The 23029-nt window shown below is 39.5% G+C and overlaps 1 protein-coding gene and 1 long non-coding RNA gene across 15 annotated transcripts in view; one reads left to right on the forward strand and one right to left on the reverse strand.

The window, feature by feature from the left end:
- LOC124221455 (protein groucho) overlaps window positions 1-3948 on the reverse strand; it is a 67376-nt gene extending 63428 nt beyond the window's left edge. For all 4 annotated transcript variants that reach the window (XM_046631501.2, XM_046631503.2, XM_046631504.2 and 1 more), the window contains exon 1: window positions 3395-3948. In XM_046631501.2, the coding sequence (XP_046487457.1) occupies window positions 3395-3454 (60 nt within the window). In that variant the 5' untranslated portion in view covers window positions 3455-3948. The remainder of the gene's footprint in view (window positions 1-3394) is intronic.
- A 1098-nt stretch (window positions 3949-5046) lies between these two features.
- LOC138191158 (uncharacterized) lies at window positions 5047-22180 on the forward strand. Of its 11 annotated transcripts, none has more exons than XR_011177476.1 (6): window positions 5047-5291; window positions 17217-17416; window positions 17592-17715; window positions 18494-18728; window positions 19477-19636; window positions 21406-22180. It is a non-coding gene; the product is annotated as an uncharacterized lncRNA (long non-coding RNA). The 11 variants fall into 11 exon arrangements; XR_011177474.1 differs by lacking the exon at window positions 5047-5291 and adding an exon at window positions 16953-17087; XR_011177475.1 differs by lacking the exon at window positions 5047-5291 and adding an exon at window positions 17788-17853 and having other exon boundaries at window positions 16961-17416.
- The last annotated feature ends 849 nt before the right edge of the window (window positions 22181-23029 follow it).

The raw sequence follows: 23029 nt of genomic DNA on the forward strand, positions 1-23029 counted from the left end.
GGATATTGCGTTTCTGCACCGGACTCGTATATTTTTTCTATTATTAATTATTGTTATGTAGTTAACGAGCGTTAATTGGTGCTCATAAATACCTTAATGGTTTTATAACAAGTACATATCGCGGCACGTCAACAGATTTTCCGAAACCTCGACCGTTACGAGATTATTTTGAATTATTCAATTACTACAAATGAGAATTTCAACAATTGTTTGCCATCGCAAATTTCAACGCCGTCGGTGAAACACGGTCTTCTCCTCCGTTATCGCAATACAGGTATAATAATATGCGGTACCTAAATACCTACATGTGAAAGGTTTTATTTTCTTCGCACGAAAAGTAGGAAATAAGTAAATGTGTATCATTATAACGTGCATCGAATTGAGTTTAGACTCAACATTAAATACCGTAAACATAAATAACGGATACCAATAGGATGATTGCAATAATTTATATTATAAGCTACAATACATTCAACCTTTATATTCGGCACGCAATTGAAAACGATTGCAATAACCGTTGTTTATATGTATATACCAGTGGCAGTCATATCACCGAATCAGGGGGAGAACGATGGAGTTGGTTGTATATTGAGTAAACTTTGATCGAATGAATCCACAATATGCAGCACTCGGTGTGTGTGTGTGTGTAATGCCAGCCATACAAAGTACAATGTATATACGTATATGATACAATACAGAGCCAGGCGGGAATTGTCTTTCAATTAGTTTACGAGGCCGCGGATCGTTTCGCGCCATCGTCATCCCTTTTGTGTCCTCGACTTTTCACGCAAGTTCCACGATACGCACACATGCAGCGCGTAGATGGGGGTGGAAAAGTGTGCGGGGAATATTGCCGGTGGCGGATATGAACGGAAACAGACTGCATCGAATCCCTCTAATGGATACCCAGCTCGGTGTGTATATAATATATATACACACACACACACACGCGCGCGCACGCACCCTAAATACAGGCAATTTACCGAAAGCCATCGGCTCTCATAAAAGTGTCGTTTCGGGGATAAGGGGTCGTCGCTTTGTAGGTCCCCCTGTCCTCCCTCGGCGACCCGACAACAACCCGGGTTCCAGGAATGAAAATAATCCCCCCCGACCCCGGCTCGGGGGAAAACCAAACCGACCAGCCGAACCACCCCGTCACGATTCATGACGCTTCTATCTATCTATCTATCTATCTATCTATCTATCTATCTATCCATCTATCTATCTATCGCTGGCTCGCTGACTGGGAGCTCGAGCGACGCAACCCTCGCAGGCACCGACACCTAGCAGCTACAAGCCGGTACGAGGGTCGTGTAGAGGAGGCGAAGGGTGTTTGGTTGCACCCTCCCTCTTTGTACGGCGACACCACTGCTCGACGGTGAGATACGAGGGCTGTTAACTGTTCAAACATCCTCGCAGCACGTGCAGGTAGAACCTGGGTTTATAAGGCTTTTACTTTCTAGAAGATATGTAGAACAGCGTTCCTGTGCAGCGAGCAGTCTCCCTGGCGCACCATTTTCCTTCCTTCCTTGCTCATTTCTCCTCGACGACGGTTCGGCTGTACAACTTGTAAGACACCGTGTATGCATTGGTATAATTTAATGCCGAAATCACGTCCGGCTGAAAAGTACGTGGGCACGGAGCCGGGATATTACACCTCGGTGAATGATGTAGAATTTTGCTACGTTGACTTAACGACGCATGGTGTGAAATTCGGTAAGACATGTTTAATTAAAAGGTAAAGCGAAAGACACGCGTACCTTGCAAACTCACTCGTAGCAGCGGTATGTGGCGGTATAAAAAATTACTGTTCAATCAAGTTATTTGTAATGTAACAGGCACAACTGCAATTTTGGCAATTTCACACAAACGGAATACAGAAGAAATATAAAAACAAATTGTGTGTAACGGGACCGATCGCTGCTTCAACGACTAAATTGTTCTGGTTTTTTACCAAACGAATCGATAACGATCACCAGAACGGAGAACCGAGCAGGTACATATTCAAGGTTGAAGGTTTTAGCAAAAGTATCTAACGACCGTAAGTAAATGACAACGGTAGGTACGAGGTACGCGCGTCCTTCAAGACTGTAACAAAAAGGAAATAATGGAAACGGCAAAAGAGATCTCGAGTTATCCAGACGAATCATTGTTCACGCGTCACAGTTTGCTGCCGCTACAAGTATAGTCTGTATGCCTATTACGTACAACCAATACGTATCTTCGAAATTGCTTCCAATTGAATCGTACAGCGATGACGTGTTGAAACTGCAGTTCAAAGATTTTTTTACATCCGTGTTAAAAATTGCAACGGTGAGTTTTTACGCTCTTTCTTTTTACCGTCAGTTTGTTTCGTTTCGGTTAAGCTGCTCGGAATTTTGGTATCTTGGAGATGTTTTATTTTATTTTTTTTTGCAAGTCTGTACAGAATGCTGTGTAACACGATTTGCCGGATGTAGATATAATAAAATACGAAGTTCAACATCGCGGATTCAATTGTGCGGTATTTCAAATTCCCGGAGCATGGTACTTTGTTTTCTATTTCGAAGTTATTTGACGCCCGAGTTCCGAATTCCCGTTACATCTGCGTAACTTTCCGACGTTGAAAATAGCCGCAATCAAGTTTGAAAACTCATACGACTTCCTCGCAAATTGGGATAGCGTGAATATATAAACCATTCTACGTCAAATCTCTAGACGTTTATCGTTCGTCCCGCATGCAAGCCCGAAGAAAAATATGTGAAGAAAATAGAACGAAATCACCGAGGCCGGAAACGAGCGTCAAATGAAATCGTGAAACGATGATAAACGGCATTAATATGTCGGCATCGATTAGGACGCGACGATCGCGATGAGAGATCATATTCTTGTTAGTACCAATAAACCGCTGGTTCAAAAATACGAACGAACGTTGTAACAAATTAATAATAGTGTACGCGGTAAACATAGATGTATAATATAATATACACATGTGAATTTACGTCTGGATGATAAATAGGACAAATATAATACAGCGGTGGCGGTAGGAGGAGGGGAGGAGGTGAAAAGGGGAGAGAGAGCGATAATATTTGTACAGGTTGCACAAACTTTAGAAGCGGTCGATCAACGCGACGGCGTCCATTTCGTGCAACGCGACGGCAACAGTTGTGTCAACTGGGTGAACGCGGCATGTGACGACGATGACGAATAACGCGAACGCGGGCGGTGCCGGCGAAAATAGTAATCGCCAGTTTCTTCATTTCGGTCGGCAATTTCATTTCAATTGCACGTCCAATATTTTTATCGTTCCGAACGTTTCGAACGATTCGAACGTTTCAGAGGGAAATCTTTCGCGGTTATGCTCTCGTTCGTCAAGTGTGTAAAAATAGAAACAAGAGAATGACAAAATTCTCACCGGATGACGGGCAGCTGCCGCGGCAACAGCTGCCGCGTTGATCCCGGCGCTTGGATACATCCTCCGTTCCGTTGGTTTGAGGGAAAGCGGTTTCGTCCGATAAGGGGTTCTCCTTTTTTCTATAAATATACGCACAGCGGATCCAATCACGCGATAAAATGTGCGTAAGGAAGGTTTCGAGGCACGCACGCACGCACACACATACACACACAGAGAGAGAGAGAGAGAGAGACGCAAGCTCACGGCACGCAGGTTTAACCGACGACCTGTATCACCGGTCAGAGCATTGCTCGGCACAAACTGCACAGTGCACACCACCGATCACGGTTCACAGAACCATCGGAGAACACGACGGCATCGCAACACCGCGTCGCACCGCACAATTCACAACGTTGAACAGAGACACTTGACGCACTTGGTTGTGTCGGATTATTATCCATTCGCTTGCAGCGGCACGGACGAGCGTCAGGTGCCCGACTATCCGTTTTCAAGACGCCAACGTGCGAGACTGACGTTAAAACTCGACCACTGCGCGCGCGGGTCGCGTATCAACTATCAACTGCCGGTAGAGCCGAAGGGGAACCGCACTTCCCCCACCCTTGCGACCCGAAGCACCACGTGGCCCGCCAGCTTCTCCTCTTTTACTCCCCTCCGGATACCACCGCCGTACAGCTCTTAAGGATGTGGCGCGCGTACAGTCCGGTGAAAAAGTGAAGAGTGAAATTGAAGGTGAACGAGCTCAAGTACGATATTTTTTTGTTAACTTGATTACATGATACTTGAATATTGGGAATTCGTCAAATTCGTACGACTCTAAGTCACGATCATGATTTTATCGGAAATTGAAATTAAAAAATATCTACACCAAAACTTGAAACATTAACTTGGATAGAGATTCCCTGTTTCGAATCGCTTGATACTGTTAAACGATTTGAATCATAGATTCGGTCAATTTCACTCCACGATGGCTTATTTTGTTGAGAAAATTGGTTTTCACAAATTCACCGAGACAGATTGACTGAAGCAGCCCATTTGAAAAGTTGTCACTTTAAATAGGTTATATTTCTAGTAATTACATGAATGTTGAAACTGAGAGATATCTTCTTGGCAATATCTTCTAATCACCGGAAACATAACCTATTTAAATTGACAACTTTTGAAACGGGCTGCTTCGGTATTGTAAGTGCGGAATAGGAATTGGACCGCACTCGAGTGTAAATGTGGATTATGAAAATTCGAGCCTATGCTATGTTCACAAAGATTGAGCCTATGTCTGCTGATTCCATGTTGCCAAAGTAACAGCCTCGTCGAAAATCGCTGCGGCCAAGTGTATACCGTACAAACGTTTTTGGGATATGCATTTGTAAAAGAAACAAGTCCAGACGTTCTTAGTTTCGTATTCAATTTACTTTACAATTAGCCGCAGATTTGGAATCCTGGTTTTACAGCACGTCTCCGCTTGTTCCGACACATTTTTCTTCGGTCTGTACACCCGATTCGCATCCTTAACGAAGCGCAAAGCCGGCGTATTCCCCCCTCCCCGCCCCGTTCCGGGCCCGTGAGCCAATCCTCGTTGCCATTCCGGCGCGAACCGCTATACTTGGCGGTACGGAAGCAGTGACACTTCGTGTCGCCGCGATGCACCGACGCGGCGATGCGGTGCGGTGCAAAATGGTCGCAGTAGCCGAGACGCGACTGTATGTGTCTTCGTACACCAGCAAGGCTGATCAAAGATTGACGCGCGGGAGACTTGAACCGTGGCTTCGCGCGTCATACATATGAGGTGGAGGAGAGGTGTATCGGAGTTTCCGCGCCGCTGCACTTTGCGTCGAGGAGCTTCGGTTATACGTCGAAGCGTAGTCGAGACGAAGGCGATGATTAAGTTTTGTCACGGCACGTACGTACGAGGCAATAAAATTGTAGAAAGAAACCTCCGCGTGGATGGTTTTGTTTCTCGATACGCACACGTTATTATCCTGTCTTAATTATGTTTATTTCAGAATCGCGTAGCTCTTCGGAACGAAATCGTCCTCTTTTAATCGGACACACGTATACGTGTAAGATGTGTATTATGTAAATGAAATATATCTAACACAGAGAATATCTATCGCGGAAAAATATACGATATTCAATACGCCGATCCGACAGCGGATTACTGCACGTATGCTCCGCGTTTAATTCTGCAACAACAACGAAAAGTAGCTGCAACAAGGAGCATTGTATACACGTCGAATCGGCCGCTGCATAAGGAGCAGGGTCCAAATCGCGTACGTGAAAAGAGGCGCACGTCAAACCATCACGGCGAATAATCACCGACTTACATAGCTATAGAGCACGGAGTGCAAGGAAGAGGGTCACGATGCAAGCGCGCCGTCCGCGTTTGTAATCGGGGGCGCATTCGAGAATGTGTTTATTGGTTAATTGCATCATTCTTGCCGAGAGTCCGACTGCCAATTGGCATCTTCGTCAATTGCTCCTTCCTTGCATCGATGCGCGCCGCACGTGTGATGGACTCTCTCGAACTGCACGCTGCGGAGACACCGCGGATTATTATACATTACTTTCGTTCGGTTGCATGCACGCGGCACGTAGATATTTAGCGCGTATACCGAGAGTTCGTTTTAAAAGGACTTGCTCGAAGCGCGCGCGATTCAACCTACTCGATTTTGATTGGCTGGCATCTGTGCTCGCAGCCTGAACCAAGCCTTCCCTGGCAAGAACAAAATCCCTAGACTCGACCGGTTGACAAGTGACAGTCAACCATAACCTCTGGCCTATTAAGAATCGCCGGGTCACGACGCCACTGAGATCCACTGCGCATCGCTGCCTATCATGCTGGTGACATTTTTACGAAGTTGGCTACACTTGTAAACTAGACGAGTTGCAGTTGTCGCGCAGATCCTTTCAAGAAGAACTCACGGTATCATATTCATTCACACCCCGATGCACAATGTCTTGCATTAAGCGTATACTTTTGTTGGCGTAGGTACGTACCTACTGGAACTATACGTACGCTGTGTAATCTTGAGCAGTTATCTTGTACAATAGATATTTTCTACGCTACGTCAAGGTATGTGTAAGCACGTTATATCGGTTAACGATAATTAATATAGCTGAGCGACTCCCGAACTAGTCGTCGTCTAAAATGTTATTTATATTCAGTATTCGTATAATCAACTAGTATGTATTTATAGACACATACCTATGTGTGCCAATACCCGGCTATTATATTTAACGCCTGACTTATCTGAGGACATGTACATATTTACACAAGTGAGCGGACACGTAGTACGGTGATGGACGCTTGTAACGTTGCATGCCGATGGGAAATCTATCGGAAAACCCTAGAAGAGTCACACACGTATACGGATAAGGACGATACTTTACCGCTAGCATGTGATACACAAGTGTCGTAACGCGCGGTGTAAGAACATGGGTAGCCGGTGTAAGTATAGGCACAGTCGCGGTGTCTGTATGGCGTATGGGATGTATAGTCCCGTCAAAGAAGTTAGAAGATATATACTTCTCAAGACGTTGGGCCGAATGTTATTAAAACACTATCCCGACAACTCGGTTACGTAGCCTACCAAAAACTTCTGAGAGCTGGCATTATTGTATAACTCATTTTAATGTCCAAACCGATACTTTTATTCAAGTTTAATGGATCGCAGCTCATTACGCTTGCGGGAATGATTTATTTGAAAATCTTTCCGGATCGATGTTCCATTGATTAGCTTCTGGATTAATCCGTCGACATTATCCAAGTTATAAATAACAAACCACGGCAATCGGTCATCTTCGGAAGTATGTTGGTGTGTACATTACAACATTAATGCTAATATGCTATATTGCGGTATATTAATCCGATGAGATTTCCGTAGAAGTCACAATCAATTGCGAAGAAAATGAGCCTTACTTTTGCAGAGACTGGTATACTATTGTTCGAATCAAGTTTTATTTCACGACGTTGTGCAGTTGCACGATATTATTTCGTAGTTTGTTTATTTCGACATTTTTGATCAGATTGCTTGATCCCTAATGTAAAGCCACACCTGCAGTCACCCGTGACCACGCCTGAGGTTTATTATGATCAGAGTGATATTTTATCCACGGTGTGTAAGCTAGCTGGACGCGTAAAAATTCTTGGGACATTCGGGAACCGCACGTTATGCCTGCGCCTTGCACAGGGTATATGCGTTATATATATATATATATATATATATATAAACTATATATATACTATAATGCGAGAATAGCGTAGGTGCAAGGAGCGAAGGAGGTATAAAAGAATGTCCGTAATGAGTACATACACTATATCTGCATACATAGATGCCTGCATAGGTCTGTTCAAAATGGCGGCGGGTAGATCGTGTGTGGGTACACAAGGCATGTATGTACGTACTACCTATGTATGCATATGCGCCCATCTGGATATGCATACAAGGGTGGTTTTGTGTACCTATCCGCATTACACGGGGCACATCTAGCCACGCGGGGAAACCAAGAGCGAAGAGCCTGGTAAAACTCCGGAGCGAGTTTCTATACACACCGCGAACTCGCCTCCCGTTCCTTCCGTCCTTCCTTCCCTTGTTCGTACGTTAGTTCGTTCGTTCGTTCGTTCGTTCGTTCTTTGCGAAGTCCCGGTCGGATTGCGCTGCCGCTGCAGTTCGATGCGAAACGCGAATGCTCTTCACTGATTTCCTTCTCTAAATATGGCCGCCGCGTCTTTCCCCCTTTGCGACCGCGTTCCCTCTCGCCGTATTTCCCGGATCCGCTATCCTCGGTCGACCGAAGGTTCTACTTGATTGCCGGGGCATCTTAAACCCGGCGAGTCCGCGCGGAGCGTCGACCCGGGACTCGGAGCCTATAAGAACGCCGGACGAACGACGGGGGCCAATCTTGGCGTGGAAAAATCGGAGTTACGCCCAGCGGGAATAAATAGGCGTATCGGTCGGCAAAAACGCCAACCGCGTTACCGGCTCTTGGCACGTGGGCCAATGGCGACGCGTCTCGAGACGAGCCGGCTCGGCGCTCACTCCGCGCGGACCGATTCCGCAGGCCTTTATTATACTTTATGTACCCCAGGCGGAAGGGGTGCCGTCGAGCGACCCAGGGGTCGTGGCAAAAACATGCAGCACGGAAGGTTTCCGAACCTTTCTGTTCCTAACCCCCGGGCCTGGGGTTTGGGGTTGGGGTCGGTCGGGGCCCGACTCCGGACCCGACACCAGCCTCGGCTCGACTGCCGGCGGAGAGGGTATACGGGGTCTGACGTGGAACCAATTAATACCGAACGAAATGGCCGGGTTCGAGTTACTCGGGACGCAGGAATTTCAAACAGACTCGTTCACAAAGAGCGCCTGGCGTTTAGGCGCTCCGAGCGCGCCCGTTGTGTGAGCGAGTGTGTATTATACCCTCGGAAACGGTTTTGCACCGCGAGGCTAAACACGCCCGTTAACCGGGGCTAAAAACGAGGCGATTTTTATTTCTCATTTCACATTGTTTTCCTTTATTTTTCCCTCTTTTTTGTTTAAACATAATCTTCTTTTATTTTCACATTTTCAAGGAATATATATTACCTACTACCTACCGTATACCGTTTGCCGTATACCTGGAAACTTGCACGTAAACGTCGCCTCCGAGCCACGGGATTTTTCGAATCACGCGAGGAACGCGCGGATAATGTTCGTACCCACGTGTACGTTTGTGTAGAAGAGGTTGTACCTACTCGCGCGCGCTTTTGAAACCTCCGCGACGCGACTCGACTCGACGGGATGGGCCGGGCGTTAATTAGTCTAAACTAAGTGCTATTGTCTCGACTCTCGTTTGCGCCATTCAAGTTTACTCCCGAACACCGCGGTCGGACCGAGTTTCTCGGAGGAAGTGTGAGCCGTGGGTAGGACGGGTGGGCAGATTGGTTGGTTGCAGGTACGCGTCATTCCGTACGGCGACAAGTTTATTACCCGCACGGTCGGAGGATTTTGGTTATGCAGGGCGAGGGCGCGGCGTGCGAATCCACGTACAGCTATAACACCCATTTCTCCCTATATGTATACCGGGGTGTGGGTATTATCTAACCCGAAGTTGTAGGAGATGTGTAACGAGGTTTTGGTTTAACTGGAAAACAGTTGATTACCCTTCAATTATTGGAATTATTACCGCAGCTTCAATCCATTAGCGCGCATATAAACTCGATTTTCAATTACCCCTATACGTGCAGGGTATTTATTACCTCCGTGTATCTGCACCCCTAAGCCTCTACTTATCCACAGCTATACCACGAGCACACAGGCCACATTCGCATATTGCGATACACACGCCGATCCGGCGACTATCGCTACGAGTTTTCACGATCTATATTCCCGAGCTGGTACAATCGTTTCACGTTTATCCGTACTTGTTTCACGAGACTCTTTCGTAAAATCCTAGGCAATTTTCATTTCGAAAAATATTCTTCGCCGCAAGGAGCTTGAACTTTATCGGACTTGATCGAAGTATTGTCACTGATGTATGCCCTTCATACATGCCAATCGAAACTCGAAGCGAGTTTTATGTCTTGTTGCTAACGTGTTGTTCTTATTGTTAACTGCGTTTATGTGTATACAATTCATTTCAAAACTGTTTATACAGGAAACGTATTTAATTACTATGCGGAAGTAAGGATGATCTCTTCGACTTTCTGGCTTGTTTGCACAACGCAACTTATTGCACAAGTCCCGTAAACTTGTAGCTCTTGAATTAACTTTTCGTTGCGAGAAACTCTTTTTACGTCAATTACATCACGGACTCGCAATACTTCGTTATTTAACATCGATTCTGAGCTAATTAATGCTCATGCTGGCCGCTTATTCCTTACCGTTGATCTAACTTATGATATATATTTATTGGCTTGTCAACTAGCCTGCTTTCATTTTACTCCTGCAATGTTACTCGATATTAACAATTGGTTTGAATCGTATAATAATAATAATAATAATAATTAGTAACTAACTTTTTTCAGATTTTTCAAATCGTATGTACCCAGCCGAATGACACAGTCTTGAAATTGTTTCGAAATCAGAAATGAAAAAGTTAAGCCAACTGTCGTTGCTCGAAATCTGACTGTTCTCATTTCATAAGATAATCTCACCCGGTGAAAGATCTATTTGTGTATCCATTATCTCTATGATAGCCTGCATCTTCCGGCTGTCAGTTATAGTTATACATTTGAAATTTATCATTTTCGTTACCCGTAGATGATAGGACACGATTACTACCTGCTTGCCTGCTGGGCTCTTTTGTTTCACTGGCTAGAGGAGGAAAAAGGGAGAAGGGTAAGAGAGCGAGAGCGAGAGAGAGAGCACGAGAGAGGGAAGGAATATAAGCATGTATTATGTACATGTTCATTAGCCTAGGGATGTTACTCCTATGATTCAAAGATCGTATAATATTGCATACAATTTGAATACATAACGAAACTTTGAACTGAAAGTAACGCAACATTAACAAATTACGAGGAGCACGAGTACGGAATAGATAGAAGTCTAACATGCAGACGGTGTAACTTGTGGTACGTATATATTTTACTCACAATCAGGGCCACAGAAGAGTAACGTGGAAAAAGAATCGACCTCAGGAACAAAACCAGACTTCATATGTTTCGTTTCTTATTTTCATTATTGTTTTTCAGCGCCGAATATGTACCCCATTCGTTCCGCTGACTGGCAAACTGCAGAATTTGTCTAGCACAGCTCTTTACACGAGTTCGTACTCGTGGCGTAGTTGTGATACGAAAAGAAAAATGATGGGAAAATAAAATACGGTTTGTGCTACATAGGTGGAAACGAAAATATACAACTCATCGGTTTATCTGCACGGCAGTGCGGCTTCGATGTTTTATGTAGGTGGTGGACCAACATGTGTGCACATATCTATGTACATAATCTATCCTAGATCCGTATAGTGTCGGCGTACATAAATATGGTTAGGCAGCATAGGCGGGTAATGGAAATTGGCCGTTTAGCGTTTATAGGTTTCGGGCTCAGGTTCAGGACTAGCTCCATACACATGGCTGGTAGTGAATTGTCGCACCTTTTTGCGGCATCCGGTTGATTTGCGAGCTTTGGTGACTCTGGTGTTACGAAATCATCCTACAATGTGCAGGTTTACCTAAATTTAACATGTACACGGACAAAAAAGACTGCTCAGCTCGGCAAAATATTCTAATTCGTTCGTATAAATGCCGATTTTAACCCATTCTACGGTACCCTTATTGCGTTGAATAGTAACAGCGTTAAATATTATTGAATCATTTAGTAGCCCAGTTCCGAGACTTGAAAGAATTATGTAGCGAGAGCAATTTGTTAATTATTGCAACACGAGCATAATTATTCAACTTTATAATTCACGTAGCGCATCACGTTGCAATTGCCCCTAAATCGCAGGTGAGTATTATGTTTAGTACGTTCGTCGTCTCTCTCTTGCAAATAAACTAACTCCTCGAACTATTCGACACATGAGCGAATAAACTTGTTTTTTGACGCGAAGAACAAGATGTATTTGAAGGGAAGAGATCTCCCGGTCCGTGGGAAAGAAATTGTTCAATGTGTGATGGAACACCTGACATGTCAGTATAAACACGAAAATTCAGACACCGGTTTTGTTCAACTGAATGAGATATTTTTTTTACATCACACGTTTTACGAAGGAGAAATTTTGTTCACTTTAAGAAAAGCTTGTCAACCTCGCCATATTCGATGTGCATGAACGATATGCCACATGGCATAGAGTCACATGATAACGGCCTTGATAGAGCTGTGTGTATAACACACAGGATATTTCTGTAATTCATGTTTTTAACACATGGTTAGCTTGGCAACTGGGTTAATTGATATTATATTCACTCATTACTAGTACATACGTGCCTATCATGACATGAGAAAGCAGATTAGATTTTTTTTAACTAAACACTGTGTTTTGTACTTTTCATTATACGGAATATACTGTACGTAATAACACACAGTAATGGACGTACAAGAGAAGTTATGATTATCCATATTCCATGTAACGTGTCTCGGATTCCGCAGAGATTATATTATATTTTATCAATGTGTTGCGCGCAATGTAAATACAGTTTTCATTCTACTCCTAGAAGAAATCTTCTACCACAATTCTGCAAAGTCGAATGTTACTTCACTCTCACTTCCTGATTGCGTTGACAAATTCTTCGTCTAAATAAAAAAAAAACATTTGTTTTTTCACTCACAATATCAACCAAATTCTTATGAGATAAATTAAGCGGTAACATGTTTTTTCTTTTAAGCCTAAAATCTATTTAATTGAAAAACTGATCAGGAAGCATTAATAAATCCTGCGCGACGCTGTTCGAGTTATATGAGAGGTATAAAAAGGTCGGGCACGAAAAAAAAAAAATTGCACTCTGGTATCAAGCACGTTCATTATGTAAAGATGATTTTTATATACATGAAAATGATACTTTAAGCTCTGCAATCAGTTACACGTGTATGATAGGCAGATATAGAGATATATGTATAAAGGTCATTTTGTGGTTGCTCAATAAGGTTTTGATCTCACAATTTTGTATTTGCTGAAATTTTTTAAAGTGACTCTCTAATTAGAATCATCTCTAATGCCACATAATTTTTTTTCTATGCATAAAACCGTTTTTCATTTATGAACATTTAAGCCTCTTCATAGTTCCATTTTTTTCCGACTCTCAACAAATTCTTAAAAATGTCATTTGTTGTTCAGATCATTACCCGATAGGCGCCATGATATGAAGTTCTCTGTTTTCTATCTTTTTCTCACACCTTGAACGTTTTTTATTAACAGAAATTAATGTTTAAGATTAATCGAATAATAGGAGTAAAAACGATTCGAGAATTGTTTAAAAAGTCTGAAAATGTTCAGGCGCTAATTTATCGTGAAATCAAAAAATTTTCAAAGTGTTGAACAATACACTCAAAATTACAAAACAAAAAAAAAAGCCAATTGACAATTTCCTGAGAATTTAAAAAAAAGTGAAAGTATAAAAAAAGTTTTAATATTCGCAATTCTGAAACGGTTGCAAGAAGAGAAAAAAAAAAACTTGAATAAAAAATAATTGAGGGTCCTAGAAGTTGTCTTATCGCCTGAAAAAGTTTCCTCTAAATAAGAAATGATTGATGTCAAAACCTGATCGACTTGGCATGGAACATCTTCACACGTGTGTAACTTGTATGTGTGGGTCATGCCTTTAACTTGACCGTAAAAAGCACACGTGACAATACGCGTAATTCGGTTGCGATTCAGGGGGAGGGGGGCTACAGTTGTTTGCCAATCAACATACAAAAGGCTCAATTTTACTTGCGGATTAAATGTCACTCCGGTGGTTCTCTAGGCGGACATGCTGTTACACACATACGTATGTGCATCCTGGTACAGGCGAGTCGGTGTAACATCCGTAGAAAAGCGATATTATTTCCCTCGCAGGAGTTTCTGCGCTAACGGTAACAATGCGAGAGAATAATGCGCGGATACAGATGCATGTACATACGCACATTGTACAATGTACATGGAGAATTCCGTGCGAATCCGACCAACGTCTTACCCTCACAATTTCTGATGTTATTTAATATTTTTTCTGCAATCGTCGCAACTCTGAAACAGTACCCTAGTTTTTTTCAGATTTTTCATTCAATTTCTTAGTTATTTATAAATATTGAATCTGATTTTGAAGAGGAAATTTTTAAAAATTTTCAAAAAATTCTCATAAACTGTATTTCCTATTTCAAATACTTCAAGACCGGGCCCATGATGAGTTGATTTCTTTCCATTTTTTTTTTACGACTCTCAATTTTTAGCTGTCAATTTTTTAATGAAACCGGTCTAGAAATGTTCTAAGTGAAGAATAGAAGTTTTGAGAATTTTCTGGGAATTATCAGACTGTTTAAACAATGTTTTAGATGATCAAAAAAATTAAAAGTGCTAAAAAAAAAAAATTGGTTCGTCATGGGTGCGGTCTTGAAATGTTTGGAAAAGGAAGTACAGTTTTTGTGAAAATTTTTTGAAGATTTTAAAGAAGATCCTTTTCAAAATTACTCTTAATAGTTATAATTAATTGACAAGTCGAATAAAAGTTCTGAAAAACTTCAGAGTACTGTTTCAGAGTTAGGCCTATTGCAGAAAATTTTTTGAACAAAATCAAAAATAGTGAGGGTCAGGCGATGGTCGGGTTCGTATGGAATTCCCCAGATACACATGCTTTTCATCTTGATGGATATGGGGTGTTCCATGCAAACTCGATACACATTTTTTATTTTAGCCAGGGGACTTTTGTATAGTTCAGTCCCTGTAAACAGTTCTTAAAATTTTCTTAATTTTTTAGAACAACTCATGCTCAGTCTATGAATTTTCTAACATGTCTTAAAGGCGTTTCAATTGATTTTTTTATAAGAAATCGCGGAATAAGTAATTTAGTTTTAGATTTAAAAAATTCTTACGCAAACCTCGGAGTCGTTTTTTTTTTTTTTTTTGGTATCTAGTTTTCTGTGTTCATACTTATGTTAGAGTAAAAACAATTTACGGTCGTTCACACCTCAACATATTGAAATTGCACGATAACCTGTATTTTCAAATATTTCATACGAAACCTGTTACGTACAAGGGACAGTTCATACCAATTTGGCCCTTCGAAGATCTGTAGTACTTAGATTTTATTGTTGATTTTGTTTATGTGTTCTTGAGAATTTGAAACGCTCTCGCAACATAAAAAAAAAACTCTTAACCGTTTCTGAATTTGAAAAAAGAAAATTTTATGCAGTATAAAATCTGACGGAAACAATTAGAAAAGTACTTCTATTCTGAAGTTTAAATAAAAGTTTTCTAAATCGAAAATCAAGTAAGTAATTTAGTTTGTAAATGTTGAAAATCAATTGGAACGTTTCTGATAACGAGAAACGTTTGAAAAGTCGTAGTTTGAAATCGAGTTCTTCTGAACATTGGATATTTTGAAAAAAAGGAAAAAAAGGGGAAATTGAAATCTCTGTATGGGGTTTCAATTGGACGTGCTGCATTGTTTTTCGTTCTTTTTTTCTTTATTTATTTTCCTTCTGTCACGGTCCCAGCCTCGCGATGCGCAGCCAGACGTAAAAGGTCTGAGGACCTACTCTTTGTACCTTAAACGTCTTCTTTTTATTACCCGCGCTTTATGCGCTTTGCAATCATATATGCGAGTGAGCTCTACGTGATCTTGCATCTTTCAAGAAAGTGTTGCGATCCCTGCGGCCAACTTAATGTCATCTGTCCGCTATAGATTATCGTATACCCGGTATTTACGTATATTTTTTGCCATTGATTTTTGCTTCTTTTTTTGAGTGCTACATTATAGACAGCGAATGATTGCACATGTGTAAGAGTGCGAACAAGTTCACAATTATTCTATTTTATATTATTATTTCCACTTACACATACTTCTGTAGTCGGTTTTTATCGCCTGGGACGATACTTAAGTAATAATTTTTTTCGTGAAACGATCAAGCATATCAAGTTATGTGCGGTGAGCGTCGCTTATATGGTGCATAGTAAATTAATATATGTACATACGTATGTAAAGATATACGTCCCGCGCAGTTTGATTTACTGACAATGAACGGCGTCGTGGTATTCTTTACAGCGTGATATTCAACACCTTTCATTTCTTTCTTTTCAATGTATCCGCGAACCATCTCCCGTGCAATTACTATAATAAATTATTCATGAATTTTCTGAGAGCTATTACGTATCGTGCAGATACATTTAGGTGGGTTACAGAAAGTTTCAGTTTCGACACAGATATTTATCATCGTTCAGAGGTCGACAAATAAAAAATCTGTATAAACCCACTCGTTTTAAATGCAGATATGTATACAATTTTTTTACATTACGATTAGTCAAATTGATGCAAGCAACAGAACAGTTTCATTAAACGTATATATACCCATACCACATTAATAAAAATCAGTATGTCGAATGAATTAATCAATTCGAGGTAGAATTTCAATTTTTACCGTCTCTAATTTTTCGAAAGTATCCAGGCTTTTGAGTTATAGCTACAGGTGTGCAAAATTTGGGCAACAGTTTTTCTTAGAAATTATACACAAACAAACATTCTTTTGTACATAGTAAACCAATAACCCCAACTTGGAAGCCTACAGAAACAGGCAATACTTAAAATGTTGGTGAACTGATTACACTTCACGAAACAACTATGACATAAAGTTCAAACATTTTTTAATAATATTTCAATAATAAATATTTCTTGACTTTTATACGTGATTAGTAAACTGAGACGAGTTTTAGAAATTCTGGTTTTTTATTTACATCAATCAACACGAGATTTAGAAGAAATACAATGAAACGCAAGCAACTCGCTATTCCTCATTTCTCAAGATGAGCTTCTTCTGTAAATTTTGTCACTGAAGCGGCAGCGATTATTCGCTATTCAGACGCGAGACGTTCAAATCACGCGCCACGTTCAAACGTCGGTCACGTGGCTCGGCGCACATCGGCCATCATGGTATCAGGCGTCTACTTTTCTGCGTCGTTGCGTTACATCTGCGCTGCTTGCATTGTCTGTCAGATATCGAGTTCGCGATCATTTATGAATTCAGTCAATGTTTGTGGCTAGGACTTGGAACCAATCAATCTCTTGCATTGACATATTTATCAACGTTGCAAGGTTAGAACGTGGTTAGAACGTATTTTAAATCTCAATATTGTCGTTAGCGTCAGACTTGGAAATTATATCTGCTACTAAACACCAAGTGAAGTATTCGTCGCTCCGTGCTGTCAAAATTTATTCTTCTAGAAATGCTTACCCTGCACCGATCAATCTTTTCGCTTTTTACGCTACGAACGGGCGGAAAACAGCAACGGTATTTTTCATCGTTCTCTGCGATGAAAGACCCGCACCACGGATGGATCGACGGAAAGATATTGAAGTCTCCGATAGCCAGCGTACCAGCCCCTAACCTCACTTCGCCTGTCTCTTCGTTAATATCTGACGAGGCAAGAATGATTTGTGACAATCAGTGGTTTCTTAATATTTTCGAAGTTTACAATTTTTACTTGAATATTGCTACTAAGGACCGTTCTGGTGATATTCAATTTGTTTCAATCTCAGTACAATGTGATATGTATACTGAATATGCGTTCTTACATCAGTTTTGACTGTATTTTGCAGATATCGTAACACGGTGCTTGAAGCAAAGTTACCTGAGCAACCAAGTGAAAATCAAGTAGTGCTAACTAGCTGTTCGCATTGTGTCTTGGCAAATTTCATCGGAAGACAAACTTCTGGCTTCAGAGTAGGTATAATTATCAAGCTTTCAAATACTGTAAAAGCTTGATATTAACTGGATGCAATTGATGATTTACAGCGATATGGACGACGTTCCTAATAATCCAGAGAATCGTAACAATGCCCTACAACAAAAAGTAACTCGGTAGTAAAAATGAGTAATACCTTTGTTGATTTATATAATTTATCGGCGAGTATTCTAGGTGCTTCTAAAAAGTAAAAAATTCAAAATAGTTTCACAGTTCATTTTATCGTAAACGTTAAAAATTTGAAAACAGGCAATCGTTTCAGATGCAAGGATGTGGCCATCATTTTTTAGCTCAGTCGAGCAATATTTTACTGTATACAAGGTTCAAGACCAATTCGGCCTTCAACATTGTGCCAAAGAAAAAACGTACTCTGCATATCATGTTGTCTTATATATTTACTATGTTTATAACATAAAGTATACAGTATTAGCTGTGTCTTCGTCATATTGAGATGTTGCTCGGAAATAGATTCTACTCCTTCTAAACTATGTCAGATTGTAATTAGGTCAACTCATGCTATGCTACTATTTGCTCCATAAATTGCCTTATCACATTAAACAGTGTCTTCAAAAATAGTTGTAAGTGTGAAACTTATCAAATCAACTATTCGTAAATTTGTATCGGATTGTTAAAATAGCTCAATTCTTAGTACAAACATCAATGGTCTTCTCTGTTTACTGTTCAAACATTTATATCTATGCGTGAGAGTGTTCTAGTAATTTCTTTCTGAACTAAATCATGAGAGTTTTGTTTCAGATAAGAACTGCTTTGACTGATGTGTGAGATATAAATAAACACACCATGTTGTGTCATCTGAGATTGGAGTTGTCAAGTGACGTATGTGAAGGATTGTAGTCAGCCGCTGAGGTAATTAGAACAAAAAATGAATGAATGTATGAAGATAAGCAAGCACAAGTAGTCGTACATCATCACAACCATGGGCTCGTAGGAAACTAGTGCGATTGTGATAATATGCTTACTGCAGCGAAAGGTCAGTTAACAAAATTCTTTAGAAGACATAGGTATTTGGATCATTCAAATAAGACTGATAGAAAATCTCTTGAATGTATGTATCTATGAGTACATAACACGTACTGCCCACTACAATCATGTGTGCTAGAAAATTTATACAAACAACACTGTATGTAAGAACTGGACACAGTTTGCAATATGTCGTTTAGATTATCAGATAGCAGGGACATTGGTTATTAGATCAATCAATTGTTCTTATATCGAATACTTAGTTATCCGATGTTCAGAGTAATAATAATGATTTTAGACAATGCAGATAAGCTTGACAAATAGTAACAACTTCTGAGATACCACGGTAAAATTTCAATAGAACGGGAAGTTCGCTGGATTTTTTCAAAAAATATCCTGATGCAAAGGAATGATGAAAAAATAGCAGATGGGATGAAAATAACTTGAAGAAAATGCGTCTTTTATTCGTCAATTGACTTTTAATACATTATTCTCTAAATGAATCTAATAATGGACTGAACGATTTTGAAGCCTGGAATTTTTTTTTTCTAAACTTGTATGTACTTTATCAAGTGATGTGCTTTTTTTTGTACTATAATGCTAATGAATTGATTCCACATAACACAAGTGAAATAACTTTTCATCAAACTGTGGCTTGTAATTGTAAATGAAATTGGATTGTTCTGGAAAAAGAGTTGGGTACCTGTAGATAAAATAATCGCTGATTGATTATGAAAATTCATATTTTCATGTTACAGAATTCTGTCTTCGTACAAGTAACGTAAATATAGACCAACCTGGAAGCTATTAATGAAAATTTTTGTTTGACCGGTGGTATTATCAAACAAGAAACTGAATTCGATCATTGCTGTCCTCAAATAGCCATGTTATCAATACTGGTAACCCCTCCTTTTCAAGGTAAACTTGATCACCAGCTTTATCTTGTTCGGAACTACTTGAACTCATACTTTTTGGGAGCAGAGTATTTTAGTGAGGTATTGCTCATGCTTCTCAGTATATATATATACGTTAGGCTGATTAAAAAAAAACGGCTAATTTTTTTTTTCAAAATCCTCACATAAAAACTTCCGAGAATGTGTGAAAAGACGCCTGTAAAAAGCAGAGCCCTTAATATTATTATTAAGAGGTCGCGCATCGGGAATTTCTATTTCCCGTTTAAATAACACAGGAATAAATTTTTTTAAATTTTGCAATTTCGTATTTGTGCAACGGCTCATTGAATTAGCGGACCAAAGCATATTTTTGTAGGAAATTTGACGCTCTACAAAAAAAGTCCTTACAAAGTTTTCGATAGTCACACTCCTTCAAAAGTTATTCGAGGTCAAAGTTGAACTTACAAAAAAATTCAATGTTTTTTTTTTTTTGATGATACTATGAATCTTTTCTCATTATTTTGTTATAAAGATATATTTAATAAATATATCTTACTCTAATTGGGCTTTTTCAATCATTAATTTTCCCATCGAGTCAATATAAAGTTACCTTACAAAAATGCGATGTTAAATAATAAACATGTTATCATGGAGAATCCATAACTGATGCATTTGACTATTTAAAAATGTAATTGTTCCGAAATCTATCCTCTTTATAACAAAATAATGAGAAAAGATTCATAGTATCATCGAAAAAAAAAAACATTGAATTTTTTTGTAAGTTCAACTTTGACCTCGAATAACTTTTGAAGGAGTGTGACTATCGAAAACTTTGTAAGGACTTTTTTTGTAGAGCGTCAAATTTCCTACAAGAACATGCTCTGGTCCGCTAATTCAATAAGCCGTTGCAAAAATACGAAATTGCAAAATTTAAAAAAATTTATTCCTGTGTTATTTAAACGGGAAATAGAAATTCCCGATGCGCGACCTCTTAATAATAATATTAAGGGCTCTGCTTTTTACAGGCGTCTTTTCACACCTTCTCGGAAGTTTTTATGTGTGGATTTTGAAAAAAAAAATTAGCCGTTTTTTTTGAATCAGCCTAATATACGTATATCGATAAATCGTGGCTTCGTACATTGGACGTGTTGGTAAAAACTCCGAATTTGCTCTCGCGATCTGTTCCATTGTAGATTCAATCCCCAAGTTAAGTGTAACTGCTCAAATTTTTTCAAAGAAAATTTGCTTCTGTTTTTTTATAATGAATAATATTAAAACAGCAGTATTAACCTGCACCACTGACGATCGATAAATGGTTTGATTTCTTTACTCATATTCCAATATTCTTTCTACTTCGAAATGACGACAAAGAAGAACAAATTTACGATGTGCAGAAATTATCTTACCCGTCTATTCAATCATTCCGATCGAATTTTCAGCGGCATAACCGAATATCAATGCACGAAATGAGACTCTATTTCTTTTCTTAATTTCTTGTACTTCCCATTATATTTTTATTCAAATGGGTTTGTTAAACTAGGCCAAAATTGAAATACCAGGTAACTCTTCAACTTACTGAATCTTATCAAATAGGTAATGTATCGTCGCCAATGCGTGGTAGTACCGTTGTCTTGGAGCAAGAAGTGCAGTTGATACGTATCTTAACGTTTCACAAGCTTGGCACACAGATAAATATCAAGAATTTATTGTTCCTTGAAATGAGCTGTGCTGACAATTAGGTATAGTTGAATTTATAAGATGGTTTTAACAAGCTGTTGCTTTACTTATTGTTAGCAGATATCAATCAGCATCAAGTGGAGTTGACTGAAGTTGGGATTATCGGAATGGAGAGAAAAACCAAGTAACTCAAACCTCCGAACGAAATTTGCTGAAAATAAAATGGCTTTTGACAGCTTAGATTGATTACCACGAGCCGATATTAAAGAATGTATCACAGATGAAATCAGCCACTTGAGATTGTGATCTTGTTTTCCATCACACATCTAGTAGATTGGACATCAAAATGCTTACATATAAAATCCAACGGCACAAAATAATACTTGACAAAGATTTCGTAGCAAATCACAAAATATCAGTTAAGCTTGAATTTAACTCGATAATTAACTTTAGAAGAGCAATCAGATATTTAAGTAGGCACTTGAGAAATACCCGTCATCCCGAATCGTACACAAATGTATATTAATATCTAATTGCCACTTTGATATAAGTACTTTATGCGAAGAACTATGTATGTTCTGTTCTTTATTGCGTTGTATATACGTTTTACAAATTTGTTTATCATGTTGTAAACTCGGTCCATTCTATTACTTATCTCGGTAATTCCAATGCAATCATTCCGTGTTAACTCATTGTCAGGCCCCATCGTTGACAAATTACTGTCAAGTAAGGCTACACGTATTTTTATTTATGACATTAGCAAAGTTACTCAATGTGCTCATATATTTTTCGTCAACCATGATATGTGCCGTGACGTCAAATATGAAGCTCAAACACTTCTATTCGCAATAAAGGCATGTGTATACTGCGTATGCATGCATTTTATATGTTATTAGCATTATTATTATTATTATTATTAGCAAACCGCCAATTAGCTTATATTCTGATTATAGTCTTGTGACTTACACAGTGTAGTACTTTCTTTCTTTCTTTATTACATCGAGTTACGATGAAGTGCAACTTTTCTTTTCGAGTATTCAATTATTTATATTCATAGGCACGGGTGAATACAAAAAAATGCGAATTCGCTGCATTGCAAAAAGTTAGACCTACCTTCACCTAGGTCTTGAATTTTCAAATCTTTACCTGATTTATAAATTTGAATCCCCGACATGCCGGACAATCGTTGACACCACAGACTTTACCTAAAAAAATTCAGCAATGTGAGTAAGAAGATATGCTGAATTTAAATAAATTTTTCTTCATCAAAAACGAATGGATAAACGTCGTAATTTAATTCTTGAATATTCAAAAGTGGCTTGTCCTAATTTAAGAATATCTTGCTATGAATCAGTGATAAAAATAATCTAACAATCCAATCAACAGTTGATATGCTTTCCCATGACAACTACGTGATTTTATATAATTCTTTAGCCGGTATAGAATCCATTGAAGATTTTGGGATAAAAAAAGTGTTACCTACTAGTGGTAAGAGTTTTAACTAATAAGTGAGAGAAACACATTACCTTTTTGTTTTTCTCAAATTATACAAATATTGAGGTAAAAAAAAAAATGTGTACAATTTTTAGAATTTTATTGTTACCTACAATTTACCGTGCCTTAATGTACGCCCAATTTGACAAAAACGATGACACCTCCATTTTCTATCCTAATCATGTGTGCCTATGAGTAAAACTTGCATTACCACGGTCTTTCAGTGCAGACCAGTATTCAAAAAAAA

Source organism: Neodiprion pinetum, chromosome 6, assembly GCF_021155775.2.
Source record: "Neodiprion pinetum isolate iyNeoPine1 chromosome 6, iyNeoPine1.2, whole genome shotgun sequence".
Classification (NCBI taxonomy): domain Eukaryota; kingdom Metazoa; phylum Arthropoda; class Insecta; order Hymenoptera; family Diprionidae; genus Neodiprion; species Neodiprion pinetum.